Source organism: Perca fluviatilis, chromosome 12, assembly GCF_010015445.1.
Source record: "Perca fluviatilis chromosome 12, GENO_Pfluv_1.0, whole genome shotgun sequence".
NCBI classification, from domain to species: domain Eukaryota; kingdom Metazoa; phylum Chordata; class Actinopteri; order Perciformes; family Percidae; genus Perca; species Perca fluviatilis.
The window spans coordinates 29,551,286-29,572,440 of record NC_053123.1 but is presented as its reverse complement, the minus strand read 5'-3'; the positions used below and the strand labels follow the sequence as shown (position 1 = coordinate 29,572,440).

At 40.8% G+C, this 21,155-nt stretch overlaps 1 protein-coding gene across 1 annotated transcript in view; it reads left to right on the top strand.

Moving 5' to 3' along the window:
* Nucleotides 1-21,155, top strand: part of ankrd44 (ankyrin repeat domain 44) — a 40,873-nt gene that overhangs the window by 7,774 nt on the left and 11,944 nt on the right. The window contains 14 exon segments of the mRNA XM_039818358.1: nt 4,185-4,268; nt 9,590-9,668; nt 11,401-11,471; nt 12,593-12,858; nt 13,681-13,701; nt 14,431-14,800; nt 15,398-15,476; nt 15,563-15,677; nt 15,779-15,861; nt 18,321-18,384; nt 19,158-19,226; nt 19,548-19,688; nt 20,112-20,177; nt 20,949-21,060. Of these exon segments, the coding sequence (XP_039674292.1) occupies nt 4,185-4,268; nt 9,590-9,668; nt 11,401-11,471; nt 12,593-12,858; nt 13,681-13,701; nt 14,431-14,800; nt 15,398-15,476; nt 15,563-15,677; nt 15,779-15,861; nt 18,321-18,384; nt 19,158-19,226; nt 19,548-19,688; nt 20,112-20,177; nt 20,949-21,060 (1,620 nt within the window).

Here is a 21,155-nt window from a genome sequence, read left to right as displayed (position 1 = left end):
TAGACCTTATGTGGTCCCCTAATACTGTATCTGAAGTCTCTTTTTTTATAGGCCTTAGTGGTCCCCTAATACTGTATCTGAAGTCTCTTTTATATAGACCTTAGTGGTCCCCTAATACTGTATCTGAAGTCTCTTTTATATAGGCCTTAGTGGTCCCCTAATACTGTATCTGAAGTCTCTTTTATATAGACCTTAGTGGTCCCCTAATACTGTATCTGAAGTCTCTTTTATATAGACCTTAGTGTTCCTCTAATACTGTATCTGAAGTCTCTTTTATATAGACCTTAGTGTTCCTCTAATACTGTATCTGAAGTCTCTTTTATATAGACCTTAGTGGTCCCCTAATACTGTATCTGAAGTCTCTTTTATATAGGCCTTAGTGGTCCCCTAATACTGTATCTGAAGTCTCTTCTTTTATATAGACCTTAGTGGTCCCCTAATACTGTATCTGAAGTCTCTTTTATATAGACCTTAGTGGTCCCCTAATACTGTATCTGAAGTCTCTTTTATATAGACCTTAGTGGTCCCCTAATACTGTATTGAAATTTTTTTTTTTTAAAATATTTTTTTTTTTTTTTTATTTTTTTTTTTTATATAAATTTTTTACCTTAGTGGTCCCCTAATACTGTATCTGAAGTCTCTTTTATATAGACCTTAGTGGTCCCCTAATACTGTATCTGAAGTATCTTTTATATAGACCTTAGTGTTCCTCTAATACTGTATCTGAAGTCTCTTTTATAGAGAATTACAGCCACTAGAGCCAGTCCCACAATGAGCTTTCCTTAGGGTGTGCCATTTTCTTTGTCTGTAGATATTGAGGAGGAGGGGGGGGGTGAGGGGGGGCCTTGACCAACTGCCACTTTTCTCGTTTGAAAGCCACGATGTCTCTCTCTCTCATGGGTGGGCCAAATTCTCTGGGCGGGCAAAGCAGAGAAAGGGGAGGTAACCTTGCTCCTTATGACCTCATAAGGAGAAGATTCCAGATCGGCCCATCTGAGCTTTCATTTTCTCAAAGGCAGAGCAGGATACCCAGGGCTCGGTTTACACCTATCACCATTTCTAGCCACTGGGGGACCATAGGCAGGCTGGGGGAATAAATATTAATGTTAAAACACCTCATAAAGTGAAATTTTCATGCCATTGGACCTTTTTAATAGAAAAAGTTAGAACAGACAAATACAGTTTAAAATGTTGTCACACTTTTGTTCTCGTGTCTTTGGTTTTGATGAGGCTATAAAAAGATACCACCATCCAAATTCCCATTCATGATAAGGAACAAAAATCTTGACTGACCTGTCGTGCCTGTTTACGGTCGCTAAGCTATGATTGGACACACTCCGTTTAGGGGGTAGGTTTTAGCAATTGCTTATCGCAGAAATACGCATTTTAATAGGCTGGATTTTGTATGAATATTTGACCATTTTCTTGATCTAGATTTAATCATTTTATTTGTATTTTTCAACAGTATTTGTAATCTCTTGTTAAGTTGCTAAGTTTCAATTACAAATACAGTATTGCTCAACAATTGCTGTTATTTATTGTCATACGTTTTGATCCCAAAGCATATTTTTATTGTCTTAAAAGTCTTTGATAGATCTTTGTCAAAATGTCAACGCCAAAACAAATACTGGCTGATAGATTCCGATTTTTATAATTCTAAAATATTTGTCGGCCTTAAAACCATTATGCGTTTAAAGGAAATGTTTTCATTCACGCTTACACTCCCTAAATCTGCTTTTCCTTTCTCGTGCCAGCATCCGTCTCCCCGAGTCCCCACAGCGATCACAGACACAGCTCTGTGACAAGGGGCCGCTGTCAGCTGAGTTTTACTGCTGAAGATGTGTGTTGTGTGTGTGTGTGTGTGTGTGTGTGTGTGTATGTGTGTATGTGTGTGTGTATTTTTTTTTTTGTGTGTGTATGTGTATTTGTGTGTGTGTGTGTGTGTGTGTGTGTGTGTGTGTGTGTGTGTGTGTGTGTGTGTGTGTGTGTGTGTGTGTGTGTGTGTGTGTGTGTGTGTGTGCACGCATGTGAAGCACTTAGAAAGAAATGCATAGCTAAAGAGGCCATATGCTGCCAAGTGTTGGCTGCTTCTTTAAAGGCACAGCCCCCTACTTTTCTGCTCTCCAGCTGGGGCCTCGTTCATCTCTCTCTCTCTCTCTCTCTCTCTCTCTCTCTCTCTCTCTCTCTCTCTCTCTCTCTCTCTCTCTCTCTCTCTCTCTCTCTCTCTACACCCTAAATGTGTCCTTCCTCCCTCCATCTCTTATCACTCTGCCTCAAGTAAACCCTTATTAAACCCTGAATCAGTGCTTAACAGCTTTTGAGCTTGTGTGAAAATGTGGCTAATCCCCAGGAGAAAAAACAGCCAGGGAGGCGGGACAATCCTCTTTGGCGAGGTGCGTTCTGGTTCGTGAGGTGGCTTGACAGAAGAAAACATCAGTTTAACATTCAGAGAAACGGTGTATTATTAGAACAACAGGTCCACACCTTCCTGGGTAACCTGTGATGTAATAATGATGATGATGATGATGACGTGGCATTTCACCAGAATGAAATTCAAAGGAGGTAAAAAAGCCCCAGGGCCAATGAGGAAGTGGTATCACTTTGTCTGAACACGTGTGCTCAGTTTTTTAAAGCAGAAGTGAAACGCTGCTCCGTGGTTCCTCTCGCTCTCGTTTCTGAGAAGGAGAGACTGTGCAACAGGAAGTGAGGCAGGAGGCGGCATAAAAAAAACACACAGGAAGTGAAGTGAGGCCTTTCTCTGTTGGATGTGATTCATCAGTAACGCATCGAACCTGCAGCTTACGTTTCTGTCTCTGCAGAGGCTGTCACATCGACTTTTAGGGTTTGAAATGATCAATGTGGTCTTTCTAGATTAGATTTCCATATATAGAGCTCAACGGTGTGGTTCTGATAGTAAAACTCCTATTAATTTTCCCCATAAGGATCTTGATTATCAGCCATCATGTCTAAACCATTGAAGGTGCACCGACCACGAGCTGTGAGGTTGTGAAACAAAGATTTATGTCCCTGTGGAAGCCACAAGTCTGTAAGAAATCAACCTTGTTTTAAGTTTTTTTTTTTTTTTTTTTTTTTTTTTTTTGTCATGTCATGGAGAAATACTATACTACCCACAAGCCTAAGCGCAACAGCGCCATCTCTGATTGGTGGGCTTGTTTACCGCACCCGCAAACCTGTGAACAGCTAGCGAGCTGTTACCACTGAAGTCTATGATGTTGAGTTTCTGTACACCGTCTTGTACCTTTTGCCTTTTTTTTTACATTTTCAAAATGTTTTTTTTTTTTGCCGACTCAAATGTTTTTATGGTCATGATTCAGATTCAAAAGATTATATTCAACTAAGGTAAAGGTACCTCACATTTGTACTTAAGTACAGTACTTGTACTGTAAATGTTCTTACTTACATTAAATTCCACCATTGCTGACATGTTGGCAGGCTTTTTTCTTTACCCACGCCTGCTTCTGTTTACTCTAAAATCCACAGTATATTGCTGATTGACTGTGTGTGTGTGTGTGTGTGTGTGTGTGTGTGTGTGTGTGTGTTTTTACGGCCTCTATGTACCTCATATCTGTGATCTAGTAAGGAAAAATAAGGGCTTCAGAGACATGACCTCCACACGGTGCCCTTCATTAAAGCCTTTTCTCTGCACAGACATTTTATTTTTATGATTTGTATCTACAAAGAATCTTCTACAACAATAGTTTCTCTGTATGGAGAAAAAAAAATATTTCGGTCCTGTATAGTTAGAGATTCACTGTAAAAAAAAAAAAAAGGAAAAAAGAAACGTCCTGTTGGTATTAAAGAACTTTTTTGTATACTGTGTATAAGAGGCTGCAGTCTTGTAGTAGCTCCAGCTTTTATAAACACAGCAGCTTAAAGTCAAGCAGCTGCTCCTACACACACACACACACACACACACACACACACACACACACACACACACACACACACACACACACACACACACACACTTATATACCGTGGGAAGGATCATGCTCATGTGTAACGTCCAGGAAATATTTGGGATTTTTTGTCATGTCGCTTCACTCCTGATGAATTCACTATCACTGTTTAAATCGATCCTGTGTATTTTTCTATTGTGTGGAGTCTCCGACATGTTGCCTCTGGTCATGTGTTGAATCTTCTTTCTTCTGTCTTGTTGTCAGCCTCCTCTCATCCAGGCGATCTTCAGCGGAGACCCTGAAGAGATTCGTATGCTCATATATAAGTCTGAAGATATCAATGCTCTGGTGAGGACACACACACACACACACACACACACACACACACACACACACACACACACACACACACACACACACACACACACACACACACACACACACGCGCTTACGCGCGTGTCTACATCAAGACAGAGGTCTCAGATATGTCACCTAGAGTTCACCCACTATAAAAAAAATGTTGGGCATTTTATTACTTTATTCGACAGGACAGCTAAAGACCTGAAAGGGGAGAGAGAGGGGGAATGACATGCAGCAAAGGACCGCAGGTCGGAGTCGAACCCGCGGCCGCTGCATCGAGGAGTAAACCTCTATATATGGACACCCCGCTCTACCAAATGAGCTATCCAGGCACCCACCCACTATTTAAATTTTAGGGAGCAGTGTGTAGGATTTAGGTGGGATCTGTTGGCAGAAACAAAATATAATAACTTACTCACTCATCATAACTATGTTATCAATCATGGGTGTATAAACACCTGAAACTAGAATTGTTGCGTTTTCGTTATAGCTTAAAATGAACTCTTCATATTTACATACTGTAGGGAGCAGGTCCTCTTCCACGGAGCCCGCCACGTTGCACCACCATGTTTCTACAAGGCAAGGCAAGGCAGCTTTATTTGTATAGCACATTTCAGCAACAGGGCAATTCAAAGTGCTTTACATAAAACATTAAAGAGCAGTTAGAAGACAATTAAAAACAATTTAAAAACATTAATAAACAAATTAAAAACATTAAAAGACAAGAATAAAATTGACAGTGCAGTATAAGAAATCAAAGTTAATAAAATCGATTATTTAAAGAAAAGCAACATCAAAAAGATAGGTCTTTAGCCTTTAAGTAGACCTGTCCCAGACGACCTGAGAGGTCTGGGTGGGTCATAGTGTAGTAGCAGATCAGAAATGTATTTTGGCCCTAAACCGTTTAGTGATTTATAAACCAGTAAAAGTATTTTGAAATCAATTCTCTGAGGCACTGGAAGCCAGTGTAGAGACTTCAGTACTGGAGTGATGTGATCCACTTTCCTGGTTTTAGTGAGGACTCGAGCAGCAGCGTTCTGAATCAGCTGCAGCTGTCTGATTGATTTTTTAGGGAGACCTGTAAAGACACAGTTACAGTAGTCAAGTCTACTGAAGATAAAAGCATGGACAAGTTTTTCCAGATACAGTAGCACAGAACGGACAAATGAAACCCCGGCTGTAGAGAGGGCCTATTCGTGTGTTTACCTGTTTTTACCTGGAGGCCACCGTAGGGTCTGCTACACGCTTGGGAAAGGGCAATCCGCAACCTCACTGCAATATGCCATAACATCCTACACACTGCTTCTTCTTCTTTACAATCCTACATATTTCTTCCAGTCTTTCAAAAAAAAATCTTGTTAAAATATATTTAGATGAACCCAAGACAGTTCTTCTGCATTCTGTAAACACATACAAGTGATGTTTACGAGGTCTAACAAACGTACTGGGTGCACTTCCTTCCTTATAAAACATTCAAGTTCTACTACACGCTTGGGAAAGGGAGGGGTGAGCGGAGAGCCATTCAGTTGTTTTTAATTGATTTTTAAACGTATACACAAATTGTACAGTGTCTGTATGATGTAAAAAAAGGAAACCAGGGAAGACTACAGCCCATTCCCTTATCCGTCCATCAAACCTCCTCTAACTGCCGGTACTTCAAATGCATTTTGAATTTTTGTTTTGCAAACCAGTTTTTCACTATTCCTCTTGCAAATTTCTTCCACCTTGTTATTTAAATCTTGTTAAAATATATTTAGATGAGCCCAAGAAAGTTCTTAATCTCTTGTTTGATTTTTACAGAAGTGCACTCTTCTGTAAACATACAAAAGTTATGTTAACGAGGTCTAACAAAAGTACTGGGTGCACTTCCTTCCTTATAAAACATCTGCAGAGTTGAGTTTTAAATACTGCATTGTAGCTCCTCTTCTTCACTTCCTTCGCTGTATGCATTCATCTGTATTCTCTTGCACAATACAAACAAAACCCACTCATAAGAACATACTCTATAGTACTACTAGTGGTCAAAAACTCCACAGGGTACCTTAAATTGTTTTCTCATAGTCACAATGTCTCTGCCTCGTAATTTCAATTTAACATCTCATAATTACAATATCTGTAACATAGAACTATGAGGGAAAATATCTCATAATTACCTCATCCACGTCTCGTAACTGGACATGTTGTGCTAAATCAAAATTACAAGTCATATTATGAGATAATGTTTCTGCCACAACTCACCAATGCATTGTGCAACACATGCACTGCAGTTAACATAGGCCGGTATTAAAGTGCTCATATTATGCTCATTTTCAGGTTCATAATTGTATTTAGAGGTTATATCAGAATAGGTTTATATGGTTTAATTTGAAAAAAACACCATATTTTAGTTGTACTGCACATTGCTGCAGCTCCTCTTTTCACCCTGTGTGTTGAGCTCTCTGTTTTAGCTACAGAGTGAGGCATCACACCTCTATTCCATCTTTGTTGGGAGTCGCATATGCTCAGCAGCTAGGTAAGGACTACTAGCCAGTCAGAAGCAGAGTATGAGGGCGTGCCACGCTAGCAGCTAGGTAAGGACTACTAGCCAGTCAGAAGCAGAGTATGAGGGCGTGCCACGCTAGCAGCTAGGTAAGGACTACTAGCCAGTCAGAAGCAGAGTATGAGGGCGTGCCACGCTAGCAGCTAGGTAAGGACTACTAGCCAGTCAGAAGCAGAGTATGAGGGCGTGCCATGCTAGCAGCTTGGCGAGCATTATAACGTGTGTTACAAAGTGACCATGTTTGTCTCTGAAGTAAAGGCTGGACTACAGTAGAGCTGTTTGGAGCAGTTTGTGAACAGTGTTTTCTGTTGGAGATGGTAAGTCCCTTTGGGGGGGACTTTGGGCTTGTCAACGTGCTTCTCTCTTTCTTGCTCGTAAAAGGTCAAAACATCTAGAATTGAAAATGCTACATGATACTTTGTAATAATTTCTTTAAGGCCATTTTAAACGTGCTCTATTTTGTGGGCAGATTATTCCACTGTAAACAAATGTTTTTAGAATAAAACCCTGGCTCAGTGGAAGTCGTCTTCAAGCCCCACTTCCTGTTGTAGCATGCGCCCAAGGGTGAGGGGAGGAGCGACGCAGGTCAGGAGTGCGAGAAGCCAAAGTTCAGAGCGCGTGTTGTGTTTATTTACATCATATGGGTATAGATGCATAGCACATGCCGGTACCCGCCCAGCACAGGATGTGGGCTCTCTGCTGTATTTAGTCTCTTGTGTCTGGCGATGGCTATTCCCACGTCACCGCCATTGTCGTCCACTTTAGATGTGTTTTTGTTGGAGAGGCTGCACTCGGTCCCGTCACGTGGACATGTGGGGTGGTCTGGACTGGTCTTGGGCTGACTGAGAGGAACAACGGATGTGTTGACACCGATGTTCCCTGTCACTGATCCTCCGCTCACCATCTGTGAACTGATATCACAGCCTCCTCTGTTCTGTGTCATGGTGGACTCATGGATCACCAATATGTAACATTCCAGCCAGCAGTGCATGTGTGAAAGGGCAGGACGTTTTTTCTTTGGTGCTTTGGAAACATTTAGCTGAACGACTAGGGCTGCAACTAACGGTTATTTTCATAGTTGATTAATCTGTTGATTATTTTCGCGATTATTCGATTAGTTGTTTGGTCTATAAAATGTCAGAAAATGGTGAAAAAGGTCGCTGAGTGTTTCCCAAAGCCCAAGATGACGTCCTGAAATGTCAGATATTCAGTTAACTGTCACATAGGAGAGAAGAAACTAGAACATATTCACATTTAAGAAGCTGGAATCAGAGAATTCTTACTTTGTTTTTCATTAAAAATGACGGAAATCGATTATCAAAATAGTTTGCGATTAATGTAATAGTTGACAACTAATTAATTCATCTTTGCAGCTCTAGACACAACTATTGTAGTAGTTGTTTTTCAAGCACCAAAACACTCGGTTACTGAAAGCTTGGTCAGATTTCTTTGTGTTATTAACTGATTTTGAAGAGTTTGTGTATGGCTTTTATAGGTAAAAAATGTTCAGCTCACTGGTGCCCTTACCGGACACACCACATGGTTTGTTAATAGAGGTGTGGAAATTAATCAAATAATCGAATCATGGACGTGGAAGATGCTGCTTCGATAATCTGCAGGCTCATAATCGATTATTTCTATTTACAATTTAATGTAGGCCTAACAACATTTCTGTTTACATATTCTGTTTTGCACATTCAGAAAGTGCCATGTGCTCAGCGCTGTAGTTTTATGTATCCAATTTATTTAGTATTACAGCACTGCAGAATGTTTTTTTTTTTTTTTGAAGCTTGAAAAGCTATGACTTAAATATTCTACGTGGCTTTAATAGAAAAATGTATTTGATGCATCGAGATATCGAATCGAATTGAATCGCTGACATGATAATCAAATCGAATCTGGAGATCAGTGAAGATTCACACCTATTTGTTTACACAAAATCTGAGAAGCTGTCATTGGGACACTGTTTGGGAAAGGACCGGCACTTTCAAAAAACCTAGCAGGTGATTGGATGAACCATCGTCCGCCATTGCTGTTTTGAACAAACCGTCGCGGCCGTCACAGTCACATAGTCTAGCTAGCCGTCTGGATTTCCCCTGCAGAGATCTGAGGAGCAGTTAACCATAGTCCTCACAAATCAGACGGAGGTTAGAACGCCAACACAAAGAAAGAGGAAGGGGACGGACATCCGGCCGAAATGGGGGACATCCGGCGGAATTTTCGGCGGCTACGGAGTAATCCCGAAAGTGGAACGTCATGGATATATACTACACACAACTTAACCACGCCCGTAGCAGCCATTAGGTCCTCACCGGATGCTGATTGATTCAGTAAGCGGTTAGTTAAGACACATAAGGTTGGAGCCTGACAAAAAATCGATTTTCGTGCCATTTGTAATCTCACGACTCTCTTGTGATATCGTGAGAATCCAGTTGCAAAAGTGCCCTCTTGGATGCTCCTATGGTACCTAAAACATGATAAAGTGCCCTCTAAGGTGGCCCAATGTGCAAGAAAACATTATAAAGTGCCCTCTCGGCTTCCCAACATGCTATAAAACTTGCTGCATGCAGCTGGTGCCCTTATTTAATTTGTTCGCCCCTGCCCCTCAGGCTGTCTGAGGAGCAGGGGAGCTACAGCTCTAATTTAGAAATAATTGTGGAATCTAAAGGTGTTGCATCATATTAGGTATAAAAATGTCCTAATGTTCACCACCCTGTACCTTTCCCATATATCAAGCAACAAGTACCAACTGACCATCTTCCTCCCTCAGGATGCAGAGAAGCGCACCCCGCTGCATGCAGCGGCCTTCCTGGGCGATGCCGAGATCACAGAGCTCCTCATCCTCTCTGGTAACATACAGTATATTCCCTTCTTCCTTTTGTTTCTGTGTCTCTATGAGTTTTAAACTTTCATCTTTCTTTCAGCTGTTGTTTCCAAAGGCCTTAGTTGCGTTCCAAATGACATACTTTTTACTTTTTTGGTACATACTACTCTTTATCTGACATACTAAATAACAAGGTTGTATGGGTATTGGAATGCAGGGCTTGTTTTTAAAATAACTGCAAATGTGCTACTTTTTAATGATATATATATATATATATATATATATATATATATATATATATATATATATATATATATATATATATATATATATATATATATATATATATATATATATATGACCTATTATATAAAGTATAGTGTATCTGCAAGAAAGATGTCATGTCTGCTGTTAAATTGCCTAAATTCAAGATCTTAATGATTTTGGCTGGAGAATTACTTCAATAAAGAGCAATCCGTTGGAAGTGTATAAAAGTATTTTAACTTTTTTTTTCAACTAACGATTATTTTCATAGTCGATTAATCTGTTGATTTTTTTTTTTCTGGATTAATTGGTTAGTTGTTTGGTCTATAAAATGTCAGAAAATGGTAAAAAATGTGGATCAGTGTTTCCCAAAAAGCCCATGATGACGTCCTGAAATGTCTTGTTGTGTCCACATCTCAAAGATATTCAGTTTACTGTCACAGAGGAGAGAAGAAACTAGAACATATTCACATTTATAGAAGCTGGAATCAGAGAATATTTTACTTTTGTCTTAAAAAATTACTCAAACCGACTAATCGGTTATCAAAAGGGTTGGCGATTAATTTAAAAGTTGACAACTTATCGATTTAATCTTTGCAGCTCTACAATATTTATTGAGGTGAAGAACAGAGAAAGACTTTGGAATAATCATTAGAACATTGTGAATGAAAAGAGTTTGACAGCTTGGGAAAGTGGAAGTGATGAAGAACATTACAACAGTAATAAATATCATAAATTAAGAACAAATCTTTTACCAAAGCTTCATCGATGCATGATAGTCCATCTCTCAATACTTTCTGACTTCACTAATTTGTGTGTGGCACGTAACCTCAAGGCCATTGGCTCCTACAGAGGAAGTAAAACATGTAATCTCACAAACATATAGTCTTCAGAATAGAATAGAATAGTCTTTGTCATTGTACATGTACAATGAAATTGAATGCCGTCCTTTCAGTGCAAAACATCAGCAAAAGTGCAAAGCAGGCGAATAAATAAATAAATAAAAAAGAGCCTCTAAAAGTCACTATAAAAATGATAAAAGAAGTAGGTGTTTTGTTACAAAAAGGAAAGAAAAATACAAAACACAGCCATACCACACAATCAAGACGATTCATCCTTAAAACTCAAGTAGCATTAAGTGCAAGTTATAGCTCTTGGATTTAAAGTGGTTCTGAAACAGCTGGTCGCTGTAGTTCTTACCAAACATTACTCAAACAGCAGTAGGCAGTGCATTTGTTGGGGACTATTTTCAGCCACAGATTAATACACTCTTGGTGTAATAATGAGTTTTTACAGCAGCAGGGCAGTGTATGCAGGGTTGTCTTAAAATAAACTACAGCGTGTGTGTTCGTAGAACATGCCATCCAGTGCCAACTGTGTCTCACTGATTTATTATTTATTTGCAGCTGTTATGCTATGAGTTGGTAAAGTTGACGTAACACCTCTTCTTTCTGCCCTGTGTGCTCCTTTTTTTTTCCTTTTTTTTTTTGCAGGGGCTCGGGTCAACGCCAAAGATAATATGTGGCTCACCCCCCTCCATCGTGCTGTGGCATCTCGGAGCGAGGTGAACACACACACACACACACACACACACACACACACACACACACACACACACACACACACACACACACACACACACACACATACATACACTTACACTTACACTTACTTACGCTTCCAAAACAACAACAACTCCAGCAGAACTGCTGGTATTTACTGGTAGGGAACTGATATTTACCTCAAAACAGTCCGACACGCACTCATCATTTTCCAGCCTCTCCCGGCACATTTCACACAATGTTCTCAGAACACGTCGGGCAGCTTTACCTTTGCAAGCATCAGGAATCTGGGTCAAAGCAATAAATCAATCGCCATCACTCCCAGTCCCCAAACAGGTAATTCAACATGGCTGAAATAGCTGGAGGATGAACTTTAGTGGTGTGGACAAGGTTTCATATACATTCAGGGCCTAGTTAGTTTGCGTTGTAGGAATATTCTTTCTTAGTTCATTCATTTCCACAACTGTAGTTTAGGGCTGCAACTAACAATTATTTAATAGTTGATTAATCTATTTTCTTGATTAACTGATTAGTAGTTTGGTCTATAAAATGTCAGAAAATGGTGAAAAAGGAGATGGATCAATCCTAAGCGGGAGCACATCAGAAGCTGGGTCCAGACTAGTTTGATGATAGCCAGACGGATTATTTTAAGGGGATGGAAGAATGAAGGGGTGCTGTCAATCCAGGAGTACCTCACCTTTCTGGAGGGCTCCTAACACGCTTTGTGCTGGGGAGAGACGTGTAAGATGAGCTTATGGTGTCGACCTTTATACATATGTTTATTTGGTTTATGGTTTGTTGTCTATTTTGTTGAGTTGCAAGTTGCAATGTTTTGTTGCAAGTTGTATGTTTTTTTGAAAGAATAAAAAAATTGTTAATCACAAAAAAGAAAGTAGTGAAAAATGTCGATCAGTGTTTCCCAAAGCCCAAGATGACGTCCTTAAAGGTCTTGTTTTGTCGACAACTGAAAGATATTCACTTTACTGTCACGGAGGAGTGAAGAAACTAGAACATGTTCACATTTAAGAAGCTGGAATCAGAGAAATCTTACTTTATTTATTTATTTATTTTTTTAAGCTAGAAAAAATAATTTCAGCCGATTTTTATTGACTTTCTTCCTCAGGAGGCAGTGCGCGTTTTGATCCGCCACTCGGCCGATGTGAACGCGCGGGACAAGAACTGGCAGACGCCGCTGCACGTGGCTGCAGCCAATAATGCGCTGCGATGCGCTGAGGTCATCATCCCGCTGCTGAGTAGCGTCAACGTGTCGGACCGCGGCGGACGTACCGCCCTGCATCACGCTGCCCTCAATGGCCACACTGAGGTACTGCAGACACAAACGGACTTCTTGTTTTGTCATTTAAATGTTACAATTTTCTGCAGCACTGAATCCATTTTCCGGCTACAGCATATTGGCCTAGTTCACAACAGGCTGTGATGTAGCTTGGTCAAAGGAAACAGGTGGGCGAATGCAGCTGTGTCATTGTGGTTATTAAGTGGGTTGTTCATTTTTAAACACTTGTGGTCTCACAGGGAAACCATTCACAAATATGCTGAATCTAAAATTAACAATGAGGACTATATTGAAAGGGCATTCATACGAGACACACCTCTATTATCACACATTGACCACTATATTAAACAACACACTCATTACACACACAAACACACACACATATCACACACACACACACACCACAAATAATATATCATATAATAATAATACAATACACACACACACACAACATAATATACATAAATATACATAATCAACAACACAAAACAAGACAATGAGGATAAGATATAGAAGATATGATATTTTTTTTTCAGATAGAGAGAGAGAGAAGAGAGAGAGAGAGAGAGAGAGACAGAGAGAGACAAGGAAGCAGGAGGAGAGACAGGCATATAGACAGAGAGAGACACACACACAGAAAGGAGACAGCAACACATAAAGGAAAGAAAGAGATATGAGAGAGGAGAGAGAGGAGAAGACAGAGTAGATAGAGAGACAAAAAAGAGGAGAGAGAGGGAGAGAGAAAGAGAGAGAGGAGAGAGACACAGAGAGAGAGAAAAAAAAATAAAAAAAAAAAAAAACAGAAAGATAGTAGTAAAGGAGACACACAGCAGCACACAAAACCAAACACAGACACAACACAGAAAAAGAAAAAAAAAGGAACAAAGATAATAAAGAACACAATGGGAAATGAATACACGCAGATCAGCTACACACTGGTAAACAACTAACAGCGGTTCCTGCCCACGGGGCGCCCCCCCAGAAGCAGGGGGGGGGGGAGGGGGAGGGGGCGGAGAGAGAGAGAGAGGAGAGAGAAAAGAGAAGAAGAGGGGAAGGGGAAAGGAAAAAGGAGGAAGGAAGGAGAAAAGAGGAAAGGGGAAAGGAGAAAAGAAGGAAGGGGAAGCGAAGAAGGAAAGAGGAAGAGACGGAAAAGAAAAGGAAGCCCCCCCCCGACCGAAGGGACAAAGCGGGGCGCGAACAAAAACGCAGAAGAAAACAACACCAAAGAAAAAAAAAACACACACCACAGCAAAGGCACACAAACAGAGAAGCGCCCCACGCCCGCCCCGCCACAACCCCCAAGGGCCCCCCCCGGAGATCAGCGGACAAACGGGGACACACCCCTCCCACGGGCGGCGGCCCCCCCATGCAGACCTGCAAACACCCTAACCAGCTTGAGGTAGGACACACCTCCACAAAGACCAAAAACCAGCAAAACCCCCACCTACACACACAAAAAAAAAACATATAAAACCCTATACTAAAACAAAAAACCACAAAACAAACCACACACACACACACACAACACCGCTTCAATGTCAAACACCTCGCAGCTTAGCAAGAGCCCGTTTGTCTTTCGCCTTTTTTTCCTTTTTCACACACACACACACACACACACACACACACACACACACACACACACAATATCTCATGTTTTACACTTGAAGGAACACATACTCCACATACCAACACTTATTATGGATCTATTCACAAGCTCAACACACACACACACGTACACATTGTATAAAAAACACTGACACACACACACACACACACATCTTTTCTCGGCCAAATAAAACCGGTCTTGTTTCACTCTGACAACAGATAGACGAGTCCAATGCATTTGGGAACACGGCGCTCCACGTGGCCTGTTTTAATGGGCAGGACGCCGTCGTCAGTGAGCTAATCGATTACGGCGCCAACGTCAGCCAGGCTAACAACAAGGGCTTCACCCCGCTGCACTTTGCTGCCGCCTCCACACATGGAGCACTCTGTCTGGAGTTCCTGGTCAACAACGGGGCGGATGTCAACGTACAGGTACACCGGCTGAACGTCTGCCTGGGGCAATATTATCATTCATTTAGAGTTGTGTTTGTGTCGACCTGATGAATATTATAATAATAATAATAATAATAATATTCCCCTTTTTATTAGCACTGTTTTTGGTCTCCACCAACTCCTGAGGGAAATATCTGGCTCTGTAGCTGCTAAATGCTCCACTATGGAGTTGGTAAAGACCAAAAGAGAGCTAAAAAGAGTGAATAATGGACTTGAACAATAATTTTGCTTTGTTTGCTGGATTTGTAAATAGGCAACTGTTTGCTAATACGTTGGCTATTAAATATTTTATGAGGAGATATGTTTATAGCTTGTTGTGCTGCCTCCAAGTTGCCCAAAAAAAGCAATACAGGTTTGGAGATAACATAATAACGTCAGCATGCTAATGAGCTAAATAGTAGCTAACTGTAAGCATGTCAACATCATATTACCTTAATTATGGAAGGTAATATGTTAAGAAATAAGACCATATTGGAGAGAATTGATATCCCCCAGAGGGGTTATTATTGTTGCTTGTATTTTTATAAACAAAATCTATGTTTCGCATTAAAACCTGAAGTCTGTTGTCTTCTTCAGAGTCGTGACGGGAAGAGTCCTCTTCACATGACGGCAGTTCACGGACGCTTTACTCGCTCCCAGACCCTCATCCAGAATGGTAAGACCCCTAAGGCTCGTTTTTGTCTCTTAAAGTTATGCCTTGTTGCATATTCTCTCTATGAATAAATTTACATTTTATTTTAGGTGGGGAGATTGACAGTGTGGACAAGGACGGCAACACCCCTCTCCACATTGCTGCCCGTTACGGTCATGAACTCCTCATCAACACGCTTATCACCAGCGGAGCAGACTGCACAAAGTTTGTTTGTACACCTGTTGAGACATTTGTGCTAAATTATTACAACAACAAGGTACCAATTTAAAAGAGATGTTGTTTCCATTCTGTATCTTTCTCTAAAGACGAGGAGTCCATGACATGTTCCCTCTCCACCTGGCTGCCTTGAACGCTCACTCTGACTGCTGCAGGAAGCTGCTCTCCTCAGGTGAACTAGTAGAAAGTAGATTTAGTTTCCTTTTGCATTGTTGGAGAGATTAGAGTACTGACATCTACAGTTGCCAGTTTATTTGGCACGCCTGGCTAACACTAATGCAGCCTAATCCAACTGTCGTGCTATAAATCCTCCCTTAATGAAGGTTAATGTTCAAGTTTAAGAGAGGTGTTGATTCAACTGTATGATTATTTTGGAGGCTGTTGTGCTGTTAAACTTTAGGTGTTCCTATTCTTTTGTCCACCCCATTTTTATAGCAATCGTTAGCATATCCGGCTAACTAGCTTATCACCTAACTAGACCTTAACTAAACTTAGCGCAGGTTACATTAAAAACTAAACATTGTGTAGTATTTCCTCAATATGTTAAAGCCGGTCATGAAAGCTATTAGACTTTAGGCTAACTCTGCTCTTTATTGGATTACCTGATAGCATCAAGTTTCAAACTGCTGTTATACACTTTTCGTTATACTCCAAAATAATATTTAGTATGAATGCTTAAAGCTGCAGTAGGTAAGATTGTGAAGAGCCAGGACTTTGCCAACAAATTTGAACATCGACAACTTCTCAGTCCCTCCCCCCTTTCTGCTGCAGCCCAAACCGTCTCCTAAGCCCCTCCCACACAACGGAGTGTGACAGAACTGCCGGCATGTCAGACAACATGTTCAATAACTAAACACCAACACAACGTTAACTTTACTCACCAACAGTAAAACGATGCTAACTAGCAGGCTAGCATCGTAAAGCAAACTCTTTTTATCGTAAATAAAAACATTTTCTCTGGTTGACTTTCTGTTTCCAACCGACTGCCTAGCTACGTCGACTTAATTAGCAAGTTTGCAGAAGCTGATCATTTTCATTGGCAAAACTTTAGTGAGTGAATCAAATTCAATTCAGTTTTTTTCATTTATAAGTCCAAGTTAGTCACTAGCTAGCTAATTAGGCTAACATAGCCAATGTGTTGGTCAAAAACGGCTAGGTTTTTATGTGTCCATCCGTCTCACTGGCTACGTTAGCTTAATCATCTAGCTAGCAACTAGCAGCAGCTGATAAAATCTGCTAGCAACAGTTTTCATTTTTGTTAGCCTAATTGTATTGAGTAATTCAAATTTAAATTGCTATGATGATACACTTTTGTCTCTACTCCAAAATGTTCCACAGCGGGTTTTAATATTTCAGATTCTAACTTATCTGATATTTCTTAAAGCATTTAAATCATCATTTGCACTATGTGGATATGTGCTGATTCAGAGTCTGTTTGCCATAAAATTGTCCTCGGAGAGTAGTTTTTTTTCACAAAAGTTTGGGCCTGGTTGTTTTTCTTGCTCCCAGTAGTGAATTCCTCCACAAGCGCACATATTCATCTCTGGCCAAATTCAAGTCACAATGTTCCAGAAACAAAACACGGCCTCAATCAGTTTAATTCCTCACTGATGGGACAATTCTCCCTTTGGAAAAAGAGCGTATTCTGTTGAATTCGTCTCTTAGAGTATTGACACTGGTAGTTTATTGCTTACATCTGAAAAGTTTACTTGTTGATTTTGGCAGTACAGTTCTTTTTCTTTCCACTCATCTCATGAGGGAAGAAATTAAAATTACACAAATGTGAAGTAGGAATAGAGGAAAGACAACAATCCCATTTTGGCACTTCTGTCTGGAGGCATGGAGCAGGATGGAATTCCTCATGTGGCCCTGCTGAGTTGCTGTTTTGAACAACAAAGAAGTCATTTACATGTGCTTGAACCATGTGCAGCTGCAGTGTGGTGTCTGGTCAGAACTGTTGTGAGCAGTTAGTGGTGCTGAGCTTTTGTGTTTGTTGCACTAGGAGCTAAATCAGGAGCTAAAAGTCCCTTTTTAAATGTAATGAACCGTGAAGATTAGGCAAATTCTAGCGATAAAGCATTTAAAAAGCCACAGCACAAGACGACAACACAGTCATCGTGTTGTCTTTTATGTGCAACTGTGATGTTACCATACAGTCATGTGGTGGCCTATACTTTTATCCAAAGAGACGTTCAGAAAACTTCATTCAACCTCTGTCGGAACAAAAGCTAGATGCTAGATGCCTGTCTGCAAAGAATGGAGGATCTGAATCTTTTGCACAATAAAAATGATGGCACACTTGTAGTCCTTGCAGATACAGTTACTTAATTTACTAAAAATGTATACATACAGACACAGCATTGTTAGCTCTCTTTCTGTAATGTGTAGCTTATACAAGTTTGTGTTTTCCTGTATGCATGGCCAGCATCATGCACTCTCACCTAACCTCCCCCCCCCCTCCCACCTGTTGCACTTACACCTGTCTTTCTTTCCACCTGCTCCTCCTCCTGTCTCTCTCTGTGGCGTTGGCTGCTGCTGCTGTGTGTTGTCTGGCCTCCCTCCGTCTCCCTGCGCTGCCCTCTTCAGGTCGGAGGTTTAGCATAATGTGTAACGACTCGGTCCTGTCTGCAGGCTTCCAGATAGACACTCCTGACAGCCTGGGGAGGACCTGCCTGCACGCTGCTGCTGCCGGAGGGTGAGCACCAACGTTTGTTACGTAGATCTCTTTAGAAGGAAAGTTTCAAAATGCCTTAAAAGGATCATTATGGTTTATTACAACAGCTCCCAGCTCTTATTTTCATAGTTTTGGACATCATTTGAAACACAAGCAGTCAGACGATCAGACAGGTCGTCAACAGTTTATTCAGATCCTCTAAACCACTTTTTCAGAGGTGAAATGGGAAGTGAGCTCACCTGAAATGTTAACATTTACGCACAACTAAGGCAAGTAGGAAGTTAGTCTGTAAACTGTGATAGATTTTTACAACTGAATGTTTGGGTAATAGTTTTACCTTTTTTATTTTGGCTATTTTATGGTCCTTACTTACCCTGAGTTTAATTGCTCTTGTTTAGTTTCTGTTCATATTCTATTCTTATTTTTAAATTATTTTTGTAATTTTATTTTTTACGTTCTCTATTTTATCTGTATGTATTTCTGGCCTTTTGCTGCTACAACACCTGAATTTCCCCTCTGGGGATCAATAAAGGATTATCTTATCTTATTATTACCAGAGTTTTTGTTTAAAACCTCTCCAATCGACTGCTCTTGTTACTTGCTCCATCCGACTTAAGTGAGACTCTCAATTGTACTAAACTGGAATTTCCCTTTTAATCATCTGTTTATTAAAGAGTTTAAGCAACATTGATTCCTTTGTTTGGACTATCAAGGATTGAATTTAGTTGTTTTAACCCTTAAAGCCATAAATAGACATGAGTAATTGTACCCCTCTACCTGCTCTCTGTGTGCAGTAATGTGGAGTGTGTCAAGCTACTTCTGAGCAGCGGTGGAGACCACAACAGGAGGGATAAGTGCGGCAGGTAAGAGAACACATTGCTGTAAGGGTTTAACAACACATTTGTTTATAATATCATCAGTAGTGTTGAATAAGTAAGCTGTGATGTCAGACATCATCTTGTGGAAAGCTTTTCCTAGAAGAGTGGATGGCTGTTTATAGCAGCACATTAAGGCCCATAGTTTTAGAATGAGCTGTTCAACCACTAAATAGGGGTGTAAAGTTCAGGTGTTCATATACTTTTGGCCATGGTGTATGTCCTGAGTTTAGGTATTGAAATCCAGATAAAGTGCATCCTGGAATTTGTGTGTCTGAACATGTATATGTGTCTCCTGTTATTTCCCAGGACCCCCCTCCACTACGCAGCCGCCAGCCGTCACTATCAGTGTCTGGAGACTCTGGTTGCTTGTGGCACCGCCATCAACGCCACCGACCAGTGGGGGCGCTCGGCGCTGCACTATGCCGCTGCCTCGGACCTGGACAGGAGGTGAGGCTGCAGGGAGACGCGTGTATTCTCGATCACTTGTTGTTTTCCAAAGTTAAAAGTTCTTTTGAAATCCACTTATTGACGAGGGGGACGAGGTGTAAAATCCAAAACCTCTCCACACCACTTCTCGAAGTGTTGCACTGGGTGGCTGTCTACTGTTTCTACATATAGAAACCTGATGGTCCACACCTTCCCTGTTTCCATGGTAACCATGGAGGTGATACTTAGGTGGCGATAGTCGTGCGTGGCCTCCGGGATTTGCAGCACCACAGCACAGCCAGCAGTTCTCCACTAAGTTGCTGGCTTTAGCAGGTTTCCGCTGCTTTAAAAAGAGGCTGCTGTTTGAGTGAGTTGATGCGTTATCCCATTTTTCTGTCTCACCCGTCTCTCCTCCCCTCCGTCCTGTTGTCTCCCCCTCTGCAGGCGCCGTGTTGCTCTGGAGCCAGAGAGTGATGGAGTTCAGGCGGAGAGGGAGAAAGAGGCCGCGCTGTAAGTCCACACTAAGAAACATAAGACATTTTGATCATATCCATACTACATACTAATGTTAAGCAGCTTTTGAGTACAACACGAACAAAAAACGCACAAAATTAGGTATATTCGAAAATGGCTTTATACTATACATTTTTTTTTTTAAATCATTATTTTTTATTTATTTATATTATTTTGTTATTTTCAAGAGAAACAAACATCACTCCCCTTTTATACTAAATCATTTAAAGCCGATTTTAGTCAGAAAACAGAAAACAAAGTTAAATGAATCAAATAAAGAGAAACAAAATCAATGAAGGAAATAAAAATAAGCAGTTGTTATGTAACATAAGTAACACGTTTTTACATAAAATCTATTGGAGGTCTCCACACAACTTAAGTAGAGCTGCAACGGTTATTGGATTACTCGATCAACAGAAAATGAATCTGCAGCTGTTATGATAATTAATGGTTTAGTCAATTTTGACTAAAACCATTAATTGGTGGAGGGGATAACGATAACTGGCAGATTAATCGATTAGGGAAATGATTGTTAGTTGAAGCGCTGAATTAAACGTACTGTTTTTCACATGGGACACTGGATAACCGCGCATTAGAACGCTTCATTTGTGTTTTGTTGACACTGTTGTCCCCCAGTGCAAGGCACACATGAAAATGGTGGCATCAGTCTTACAGCAAAAATGAAAATGGAGAGCAGATTGTGATCCCGTTCGGTTTCACGTTAGCTGTGTTGTGTCATGAATGACAACTGACCCGTTTGTGTTCCAGATGTTTAGAGTTCCTGCTGCAGAGCGGAGCGACCGCCTCGCTGAAAGACAAACAGGGCTACAGTCCCGTCCACTACGCTGCGGCCTACGGACACAGGCACTGTCTGGAGCTGGTCAGTACGCACACACACACACACACACACACACACACACACACACACACACACACACACACACACACACACACACACACACACACACACACACA